The sequence below is a fragment of the Lipomyces tetrasporus genome (genome assembly GCF_029532465.1).
Source record: "Lipomyces tetrasporus strain NRRL Y-64009 chromosome Unknown POJ06scaffold_7, whole genome shotgun sequence".
Lineage (NCBI taxonomy): Eukaryota > Fungi > Ascomycota > Lipomycetes > Lipomycetales > Lipomycetaceae > Lipomyces > Lipomyces tetrasporus.
In genome coordinates this window covers 1,388,639-1,399,627 of record NW_026611602.1, presented here as the reverse complement: position 1 = coordinate 1,399,627, position 10,989 = coordinate 1,388,639, and the positions used below count along the sequence as shown (strand labels likewise).

At 51.5% G+C, this 10,989-nt stretch overlaps 3 protein-coding genes across 3 annotated transcripts; all 3 read right to left on the bottom strand.

The window, feature by feature from the left end:
• Nucleotides 1–1,457: 1,457 nt before the first annotated feature.
• Nucleotides 1,458–2,061, bottom strand: POJ06DRAFT_269585 (uncharacterized protein; the record flags this gene model as incomplete). The annotated part of the gene is made up of 2 exons (XM_056189380.1): nucleotides 1,458–1,929; nucleotides 1,991–2,061. The coding sequence occupies 2 exons, from the start codon at nucleotides 2,059–2,061 to the stop codon at nucleotides 1,458–1,460; spliced, it is 543 nt and encodes a 180-aa protein (XP_056042974.1).
• A 318-nt stretch (nucleotides 2,062–2,379) lies between these two features.
• Nucleotides 2,380–4,264, bottom strand: POJ06DRAFT_257202 (uncharacterized protein). The gene is made up of 3 exons (XM_056188118.1): nucleotides 3,793–4,264; nucleotides 2,915–3,731; nucleotides 2,380–2,847 (listed from the first exon to the last, which is right to left on the bottom strand). Exons 1-3 carry the CDS (start codon nucleotides 4,139–4,141, stop codon nucleotides 2,466–2,468), a joined length of 1,548 nt encoding a protein of 515 aa, XP_056042973.1. The 5' UTR covers nucleotides 4,142–4,264; the 3' UTR covers nucleotides 2,380–2,465.
• A 1,636-nt stretch (nucleotides 4,265–5,900) lies between these two features.
• Nucleotides 5,901–10,650, bottom strand: POJ06DRAFT_291957 (ABC-2 type transporter-domain-containing protein). The gene is made up of 3 exons (XM_056190375.1): nucleotides 6,846–10,650; nucleotides 6,618–6,781; nucleotides 5,901–6,540 (listed from the first exon to the last, which is right to left on the bottom strand). Exons 1-3 carry the CDS (start codon nucleotides 10,566–10,568, stop codon nucleotides 6,162–6,164), a joined length of 4,266 nt encoding a protein of 1,421 aa, XP_056042972.1. The 5' UTR covers nucleotides 10,569–10,650; the 3' UTR covers nucleotides 5,901–6,161.
• Between the last annotated feature and the right edge of the window lie 339 nt (nucleotides 10,651–10,989).

The following is a 10,989-nucleotide window of genomic DNA, read 5'->3' as shown; positions in this document are numbered from 1 at the left end:
ACCCTAACCCTAACCCTGACCCTAACCCTGACCCTAACCCTAACCCTAACCCTGACCCTAACCCTGACCCTAACCCTGACCCATTTTATCGGGACACGCGACACCGTTAATGCCGAAGGAATAGCTCGCCTATTTCGTGATAATATTTGGCGATTACACGGCCTTCCCAGTTCGCTCGTTTCCGATCGAGGAACAGTTTTTACATCGCAATGGTGGCGTGCCTTGTGCAGAATGCTTCACATCAGTCAGGGTCTCAGCACGGCATTTCATCCACAGTCGGATGGACAAACCGAACGCACCAACTCGACATTGGAGACTTACCTCAGAGCATATGTCAATTATCAGCAAGATGATTGGGCATTTTGGTTGGCAGTCGCCGAATTCTGTTACAATAACCATCAGTCCGCGTCCACAACCGTATCACCTTTTTATTTCAACTATGCTTACCACCCTCGTCTGGATTTTCAGACTCCTATACCCGCTAATGCGGAAGTTACGCCACATCGGACCTCTAGATTTGTCAAACGTTTACAACAGCTTCATGATTATCTCCGCGCGGAAATTCTCTTTGCCCAGGACAGTCAAGCGGAACAGTACAATAAGCGACACCGTCCGGCTCCCAATTTTCAAGTCGGCCAAGAAGTCTGGCTTCTGCGTCGCCATATTCGAACGAACCGACCTTCGGCTAAGCTCGACTACAAGAAGCTCGGAAAGTTCCACATACTCGACAAGATTGGCCGCAATGCTTATCGCCTTGATTTACCACCGTCCATGAAGGTCCATCCTGTGTTCCACGTCTCTCTTCTTGAACCGGTCTCCTCAGAGAATGCAATTCCAGGACACATTCAGGAACCACCTCCACCCGTCGTTGTCGACGATGATTTAGAATATGAGGTTGAAGCTATCCTTGATTCTCGTGTCAGAAAACGAGGCGGATTACAATACTTGGTGAAATGGGTGGGTTATCACGACCCGACTTGGCAGCCCGAGATCGATCTTGTCCATTCCCCGGAATTAGTCGCCGAATTCAGGGCCAGGCAAAAGCATGATAGCATTAGTCGCGGAATCCGGCAAAAGCGAAATATCAACAACCACTGACGGCCAACCCGGAGTGTTGGCCCTTGCGGGGGGGCTCCTGTAATGGACCCGATGAGCATCAGCCGCTTCGCGTGAGCCGCAGTGTCGTAACCGCTGCGCCTCACCAGGCGCGTTTGCTGCTATATTTGGTTTTGTTTGTTCTATGTTTAGTTTTGGTCTTGTTTCTATGTTTAGTTTTGGTCTTGCTCCTATGTTTAGTTTTGTTCTATATTTAGTTTGTCTATTTTTAGTTCTGGTCGAGTATATAAGGAGGGGTTTGTCCTCTAAGACCAAGTCAAGGAACAAGTCTTGTATTCTTGTATCAATAAGAATAGTTCCAGTCCAGTCTAGTCTAGTCCAGTCCAGTCCAGTCCAGTGTGTTACACTTTAGTCCAGCTCCAGTCCAGCCCAGCGTCGTTACACCTGACTTCTGTCCCACTAGTGAACCGGGACCGAAGACTGGCTGTCCCGATCATCCTATCCCAGAGATATTGCTTGGGCAAGTTGTTTGCCGTCTCAGAGAAGAAACTGTACCGGGGCTGCTGGATGTTAAAATAGTCCTTCATATCTCTCGCAAAATGCGTAGGCAGCTCTAACCCAAGACAGAGATCAGGGAGTCCCGCCTCCGCATCGTTATATTGTTCCTGGATGAATGACTTTAGTGAATTGATAGTCAGAATGCACCCACTCTGAAGCCGAACTGCAGAGAAGTCATTTGTTGCCCATGTTATCGTTGGCACCTGGTGTTTCTGCCCAAATTTTTTGCAGGCAGCATGGACCTGAACACAATACGAGAACGATGTGGACTTTTGAGGAGTGAGGAACTTTGAGCATTCCTCGTCAACGTCGTCCCTGCAGTATAATTAACAGTAGCCCTTCACTAATGACACATCTGCGTTCCAATGGCGCATACTCATCAAGTAACAATGGCTCAGTGCTTTTGGCCACGCGATATAGTACTGTGCTTCTAAGCGCATACCTCATTGCCGCTGTGACGTGGGTTATCTGAAGATAGCTGACGAATTGTCAGGAGTCCCCTCCTGAGGGTCTCGTGGCGAGCCGCACTGAGTGTGGTGACGTCAGCTCACCACCGAGGAGACGCGCGCTTGATAAGCCGCGTCCTCCCGGCCACGGGTATCGGCGGAGGAATAGTTTTGCCGTCGGTTCTTTTGTGATTTATAATATTGATTTGTCATTGCGCTTGGTTTCTTGGTTGATTTGTAAGTATCAATTTGTAATTGCGGAAGCGAGTTGTCCGCCGGAGAACTGTATAAAAGACAGGGTTTAAACCCGTTCTCCGGCATAGTTAAGATTCTAAAATATATCGACATAAGCCACAAGCTTTCTCAGTCTATATAGTCTTTCAGGGTTGACCGACTGCCAATTCCTCACACGAATGAGCCATTGGGTCGCAAGGACAATAGGCTGATAGCCCGAGGAACAAGGTACTGAGAGACGACACTTTCTCCTGTCGGCAGTACACGGTTGACGACCTCAAATTGCTGCCTCAGGATATGTGTGCTCAGGGCTACGACATTTCCCAGGGCTGCAGTCTGAGTAGCCAAGTCAACGACGTCAGGAGTAGCCTTCAGTCTCTCGAGGTCATGAACAAGATCATTAGCTGATCCTGTCTGCTCTTGTGTGAGCTCGAGCCCGTCATGCAGAGTTCCGGTGCTTGTAATCGCTAGGCATGCGATCCACAACCCTTTCCCCCATATTGTTGAGTAGTTTTCTAATGTCGCCTGCTCTTGTACTTCATAGAAGAAATCCCTGCAATATTGGATTAGTTACGGCGCAAAAACATGTAGCTCAGCATCAAAAAGCCGTTCGGCCGTACTTGTCTCGCTCCCCAATCATGACCTTACCCAGCATGGGCTGGAAGCCTGCTCTTGTATCCTCCCTTGACGCCTGCAGCATCTTAAGGCACAAATCTTTGAGCAACTCAAACGACTTGTCCTGCGGCGCATGCAGGAGGGGCCCAAGCTCGCTTAAGTCCAGTTTTTCCAGTAAAGGATATACTTGGAACTTCACCCCGAACTGGTTCAGATCCCTTTTCTCATTTATTGTGCTATTAGCGTCAGGGACTGAATGAATATCACCAGGGATTCCGAATGATGTGATTGGGGGCACCATCTCCTCCGGTCCCTGCATGACCTGAACATAGCGTAGCTGTGAAAAAACTTTTGACCTGCCATAGAAGGCCTGGACTTTGACTTCATTGTATTCAACAGCCTGGCCTGTGTGCCTGCGTTTGTAGTGGGTCCTCATGCCCTCTTTCGTTGCGACGCAGACGTGGATGAGCTTCTGGTCGCAGAGAGCGCATTTGTAGCCATTAAGAATGGGAATATCCTCAAGGGCTTTGGACCCCGGTCGAAACGCCGGTTCAGTGAACAATGCAGGGCCAGGGCCCTCATCGTCTGACTCGTCTAGCTGATTTTCCACCGTGTCGTTCCAAATGACAGCTAGATGCGGCCGAAGTTTGTACATCCGTAGCACTAGCAATACAGCGTTATCATTAGGCACGACGAGCCTGTGCACGCTCTTCAAATGCTTAACGACTATGGCTTTGTCGACGACAAAGTGACAAAGCTTGCAAATCGCAACATGCCACGTATTCTCGTACACCAACCCAATGTCGTCGAGCGTGCGCGGTTCTGTAATTGTTAGCTCTCCAGTGGACCTAAGAAGGGTATCGCAAGTCATAGGGAATATTACCCGCAAGGTTAAGAGTAAGTGTCACCGTATCGCGGTCCTGCGGTGCGTTATCGTTGGCTTGAGCAACGGCAGGGTTAGCCTCGGAGTGCACTCGCTCATGATCGGAAGCTCTACAGAATTGAGCCATATGGCGCTTCAAGCTACGCAATGAAGTCATCTGACCCTCACACTTGGGACACAAGTACTTGGTACCATCCTCAGTAACAGCGAGCGTATAACTCTGGCCATTATAATCGATAGATGTGAGTCTCCGATGATTGTCGGAAATGTGCTTCGAGAGGGCAGTTCTGCTGTGGAACGCCGCGCGACTACACTCAGGACAAAAAAATTCAGTGCTTAGGTGAGACATGATCAATGACAGAACCTTCAGTTGGAATTATTTACAGTAATTCTATTGGCAAAATTATTATTGTAATCGCCCGTGGTTAATGGGCTGAACAGGCTCGTCCGACCGCAGGCAGTGTGAGTACTCTGACTCTGACGCGGGGTCTCACACCTGCTGGGCCTCCCAAAGAGTGGCTGGGATGTCACCCCAATTTCGGACACAACCACTTCTTTCACCCCAATTTCGGACACAGAACATAACCTATCGCTGGACTTTCGGACACTGAGCCCTAACCCTCGCACAAACTGGCCGACAACACCAAAAAATTAACTCGCTCAGTTCGCGTGACAAAAATTGGGGGTAAATTTGTTAAAATTCTAGCAAAATTAGCGATTCGAATGGTGCCCTTGTCGACGTGAAATTCCCATATTTGAAATTTCGGACACAGATTAGTATACAGAACCACCCCCCCTGAACCATGTCCGAAAAGTACCTGCGGCAATGCGGCTCATTAGTATGGGAATTCGGACATTCGGACACGGTTCAGCCCCCTGAACGCCAGCTTACATCTATAGGCGTTCGGCTTGTGAGGACCCAAGCCATGAAGGGGGGATAGTTGTAATGCCCCGTCACATCACGGTGATAAGTGGCACCGGGATTGCGTACGCAGCACAAGACACGTGCGGATGCGGCGCGATGACGTACGTACGGAAGCGGCTCGCCCCACCGCTCCGTCGTCATATATGTGATAATGTGTATTGTGTTAAAGATTAAATGTATAAATAGTCTACACAAGAGCAGGGAGTGAGGGGGCAGGCTTCAATATAAGAATTGAAGACAAAAAGCTATCGTACAACTTCCCTCACCCTTTTATTTTACCGTGCTTCCACTCTGTGGTGCACGTTACACTCACATAGTGATATCCAGCCCGTCAGCTCACTATCACTAGTGTCAAGTATCATGACGTAGAGATCACTAGAGTGATCTGCCGTTGCCTTGATGCAAACTACAGAGCATACACTTTACTACCTAAGAAGAGGATACAGTTGTTTTTTCAACAGTTCCCTTGGTAGACGAATTCTTGATTATTTCTCCCCAAATGTCCCGACTTTTTCCCTAACCCTAGAAGCGATTTTTAAATGGTGTAGGTCATGTGACCCGACGTCATGTTAGCTAGTTGCATCGACGACGGCCGAGTTTTCACTGACGCGGGTGGTTGACACTCATTTTCGGGTTCTCAGGTGCCTAACAAACGACTATATCCGTCGTTGTAATTTATGCAATACACGGGTACCCTTTGGGCACAAAATAATCCTTTTGTGTAGTGGCGATTGGGAGGGTTCCCCCTTATGGGAGACCATTGAACATAATCAATCTTCCATACAGCAGCCATTAGTTAGCTGCAAAAACATTGGTGATTAAACAAACTACAATTAGTTGACGTCTACAAGGCATCGTGAGCGATTAGTGATAAGGTATAAACTCCCAACCTGACATCACTAAAAATCCTTAGTTAGGAATTTTTGGTACAGAGAGCAACTTACACTCAGTGTCAGTCTCTATGTACTTTGGTAACCAGGAAAAGGAGGCGACTGTTTGGACAGTCGACCACTGATTAAGCATACTTACGAGAATAGTAAGTGGGATCACTGAATCAGTGTAGGCTGGACATCTTATTCCCATCACACAGTTAACCATAGGTTTTCTGCTGAGGGTCTTATAGAATCAAGACAAGAAGTAAAAGAGGAAGGGTGCCTACAGCACCTAACGTCGAAGTGCGTATCGTTGCGCTACTCTGACAGAGCAACTCCGTGAGTACTGCTATCGAGTCTTGTATTCCGTAAACCTCAACTATACTCACAGATAGTGTGCCACAATGGACACTAAGTACAACTTGAATATGGAGTTCTTGGACTCCGCCTCAACGGTCCTGTCCTCCATCCCCGCCGTCCTCAAACATCAAACATAGGCTATCTTTTCCACAATATCCAAGGCCGGTAATCCTGTGGAAGCCATAGAACTCTACGTCCATCCGGTCCATACGCTAAGGCTCGGCCTTCTTGGTAGCCTTCGTCCTCAGTTTCATCATCATAAACACCAGCCCGTAAATGCCAATCACGAAAACGACAACAATGCCTGCATTCCTCCACCCATAGTACTCGTCTTGGAGATTCAGTGTCCTGAGGTAGTCCCCGCCTCCAGTGTACTTGCACACGCGGCAGTCGGCGGTAGCGTCCGGGTTGAGGAGATTTGTCCCCGCCCCCATGCCATGCTGGTAGGCGGCGAGGTATTCGTCACAGGTTTGGTTGGAGGGCGGGTCGAATATGGCGAGTTCGTCAGAATCGCAGTTGACAGACTTGGACCAAGTGGTGAAGATGAGCAGGGAACTCATGAGGTAGTTGAAGGGGTCGATGTAGTACATCCTGTAAATGTCACCACTGTTAGATTCTGCCAAGACGAAAGGTTTTCAGGCGTGGAGGAAGGCAGGTTTGGTGCTTACCAGTATCTCCAGAACGGTTCAATGTGGTTGTACGGCACCATGACGCCGCAGAATGAGACCAGAGTCGTGATGACGAGCGGGTTGACGAGCGACGCGAAGACTGCATTGGGGGCGTAGGCGGCGATCATCTGGCCAATACCCGTATATAGACACTCGTACATTACCTGTGTCTCCATGTTAGTTCTGGCGTTGCCAACTCGAGCTCAGCGGGGATGGGAGGAGACTTACCACGACGAAGAAAACACTGCCGGCGTGCTCAGGCGCTGTCGGGAGCCCACAAGTAAAGTACCAACAGACGTAATATAGCAATGCGCAGATAATCAAGTAAGGGATCTCAGAGATGATGAGGCCAGCAACAAAGGGAGCCCAGTGGTACATTTTGCTTTTCTTCTCTCGCGTCTCGTAGATATCGCGGCGATCGATAAAGAGAGGCTGGAGTTGGGAAATGACTCCTGGCGCCACGAAAATGAAGTTGAATACGGTGAAGAGGTTTTGCTGTAGGTCTGTGAGACGGTCGCCGATCATCCAAAACGAGAAGCCGTTCAAGAGCGCTAGGCTAATATGCAGGGCGAACTTGTTGTCTATATACTCGGTATTCCGGAAAAGCGAGACGTTCATGCGGTGACTCACGAGCTTGACCTGCGTCCACATTGAAGCTGCAAACTCGTGCCCGTCGTCAACGGTTCCTGAAGGTCGAGCTGCCGCTTCTCCCACCATGGCATCCAGGTCCTTTGTGAGCTGGTCGTGTTCCGGCGATTCCAACCACACCTTGTCCCAATCTCTAGTTTGAGACACGCTTCCTGTTCCTGACACCACGTCGATCATGTGCTCAGCAGGATTGGCTTCGGGAGGGCAAGGCGCTCCATATCGGGCAAAGTAGGCCTTGACAGTGCTTGCGTTGTAACCAATATCGCCAAAGTACACCGTCTTCCCACCCTTGGTGAGCAAGAGTAATGTATCGAACTGCGCGAATAACTGGGCCGACGGCTGGTGGATGGTAACCAAGACGGCTTGTCCGGCCTCTGAGAGTTTGCGTAGGAAGCGGACAGTGTTGTATGCGGCCTGGCCGTCAAGACCTGACGTGGGTTCGTCTAGGAAAATGAGGATACTCGGCTTTGCGACAAGCTCGACGGCGATTGTAAGACGCTTGCGCTGCTCGATCGAAAGGCCAGCACCAGGACGACCGACAAGTGTGTGCTCAAGGTCATGGAGTTCCAGGAGGTCGATGATAGTATCCACGTAGCGTAGCTTTTCCTCGGTTGGTGTATCGCGGGACTGGCGCAAGAGCGCGGAGAATTCGAGGCTCTCGCGGACGGTTGCCAAAGGTTCGTGGACATCCAACTGTTCGACATAGCCGGCGGAGCGTTGGAAGGAGACGGGGATAGGGCGGCCATCGACTAAGACGGATCCGTGGACAGTGCCTTCCGTTTTGCGTTGGGCGAGGACGTCAAGGAGAGTTGTCTTGCCGGCGCCAGAAGATCCCATGAGAGCCCCAAGCATGCCAGGCTTGACATACCCTTGCACGTTATCGAGGAGGACTCGGTCGCCCGAAGGGGTCCTGACGGTATACGTCAAGTTTTTCCAGGTGAAAATGCTTCTGTTGCGGACGAGGTCTTTGCCGAGGCTTTTGTCGAGGCTCCCGCCTGGAGTGTCAGATCCGGATTTTACTTGCGATTCCTCGTCTCTGGGCAGTAGCAGATGCTTCGACTTGTGCTGCTGGTCCCGAGGAATGAGCAGGCTACTGCCGCCTTCCCCGAGTAGCTTCCACCTGGAGGTGAAGAAGATGGTGAGCGCAACGAAGAGCACCCACCATGCGCAGATGATGCCGACGTTACGCCAGATATGGCCGTGGCTGAAGGACATGGATGCGAGATAGTCATCTCCAGTGACGCTGGTCGCACCAACTGTTGCGCCGCCGACACCAGCACAGGACTGCCCGCCCTCACCAGTGGCATAACCGGGACCGTTTGGTATGATATTCGGGCCAACGCAGGGGATGTCTTGCTCGTGGAACTCGTTGCCGAGAAGAGCTTCGAACCCGTACGCCATGGGGTTGATCCAGAAGAGCCACACGAACCAAGGATGCATCTCAGGCTTGATGATCATATAGCCCATGTAAACGAAGAATGCGACAATCGTAAGGCCCGAGACCTTGGTTGCGGCGTCGAAGGTGGGAAAAGCGGCGCCGATGAGTCGGAAGAGGGCCGTCATGGACATGGCTGTGATGAAGTTGGTGATCCAGTAGGTGAAAAAGGCTTCGGCGGTGCTCTTCAGACCGACCATGAAATAGAGGATGAGGCCGAAGTGCGTGACCTGGAACAGTAGGACGGGGAAGTCTGCGGCGATCTGGGCAATGCAGATGGCTGCTGGGTGGTACAGGGCAAATGAGCGATGCTTGGCTAGAATTGGTCTGCCAGTAAACGAGTCGGTGACTTCCGAAAGGGCTATGAGAGCGTTGTACAGGATGGAGAAGAACAGGGCGCCGCCCTTGAGGAAGAGACCGGCAGAGTTGTCGGGAGCATTGTAGAAGAGAGAGCCGCCAAGGAGAGACTGGATGACTGTGGCGCCTTGCTTCATGATGAGCGTTGCCTTGTCACCCCACATGATCTGGTATTGCCGGATGACGGCGGCCTTCACCTGAGTATGGAAGGAGGCGGTGGCGGTTGAGTTCTTGGACACGCCCCTGTGCTTTTCCCGAGCGACCATCTCCTTGAAGACGGCCGTATTCTCCGTCGCCTCCTCGCTTGCTCGATAGCTCTTACACTCGGACAGCATCTTGGGCTTGATAGTTGACTTGTCGTAGGCAGCAAGAACCTCGTCGGCAGTCCGGGGGAATTTGTTCTCGTAGCCCGGGGCAATGAGGCGCTCGGTGGGAACTGTCACGCCAGTCAGGAAATCTGCCCGGTTGGAACCAGAGTCGCACACGAAGCCGAGGTGTTCGAAGAAAGGCACTGCCTCCTTCTGGGGGCCATAGAAGATCTGCTTGCCCTCGTCGAGGACGAGCACCTTGTCAAAATGCTCGTAGATGCTGTTGCCTGCCTGGTAGAGGGTGACGATGGTGGTGAGTCCGAGGACGTCGGTCATGACCCTGATCGCCTTGATCCACTCCAGAGCGGTGCTGGCATCGAGGCCACGCGTCGAGTTATCCCAGCAAAAGACGCTTGCTCGAGTGGTCAGGCACTCGAGGATGGAAACGCGTTTCCTCTCCCCACCAGAGACACCCCTGATGAACGCGTCTCCCACCTTGGTAGAGGCAGTGTGGGAGATGCCTACAGACCTCAGCAGGAATTCCTTGTTGAACTGAGCGTACTCCTCAGCCGTCTTGATTCCCCGCGGCAGGTGATATGGGACCTTCATGCGGGCGACGAAGTCGATGGTATCGCCGACGGTCAATGTCGGGAAGAAGATTTCCTCCTCCGTGTTCATGATGATCTCGCCACGATATTGCCTGGCATCCTCAGCGGACATGTTTCCGAACGTGACATCGCCCGTGATCTCTTCGTAGCCGAGCCGGTGGTTCGAGAGTATGTTCAGTAATGTCGTGCATCCTGACCCGGGGCGTCCAAGCACGAGCAGCATCTCTCCGGGCTTGACGCAACCGTACGAGTTGCCGATGATGGCCTTCATGGGGACGTCCTTGCCGCTCTTTGCGAAGGGGTTGAACTGGGACAGGACGTTCTCGTTGAATGTGGCGTCGCTGCTGATGCCCTTGACAGTGAGGTTCTGCCAGGTCACGCCGAGCTTCCTGGGCTTCTTCCCACCTTCCTCGTCTCGGTCTTTCATCGCGTGCACTTCTGAGGCCATGTGCCATGCTGTTCTGCTTCGAGAGGCGACCTTTTCAGCCGAATTGTGTTCGGGATCAATGCCGTGCGCCTGATACGGCGTACACTCCTCGTCCGAGAAGGTAAAGTTCTGAGACTCATTGTCGGGGGTTGACGGGTCGAGGGCCATTTCGAGATCTGAGTAGCTGCTCTCTAAAGGCAGAAGAAGTAGAGGGGGGCAAGAGAAGTTGAGTTGAGTGAGGAGACAGATTCACAGCTGTACGTACAGGAACTAGGGAAGTTAAGTAGAGAGCACATCAGGACATCATTTTCTACAATTTCGTCGGGCCACTCGTCGGTTTAGGGTTTTTTGACAGCGTGGAAAAAGGTTCCATCGGCGTGTTTTTCATCCGGACCTCCGATATCACTAATCAGGCATTCTTAGCCTCGTTGATGGGAGTTCATCCGGTTCCGGTTGGTGTAAGTAGAGCCGCACAGCGTTGTTTGTCCGCCACAGCTTGTCGCAACCGCCTGACCCTGACTTTCGCGGCATCAGGGTTAGGGTTAATTACTTACCCTGAACCGTCGTGGTGCTCCTCCACATTAGACGG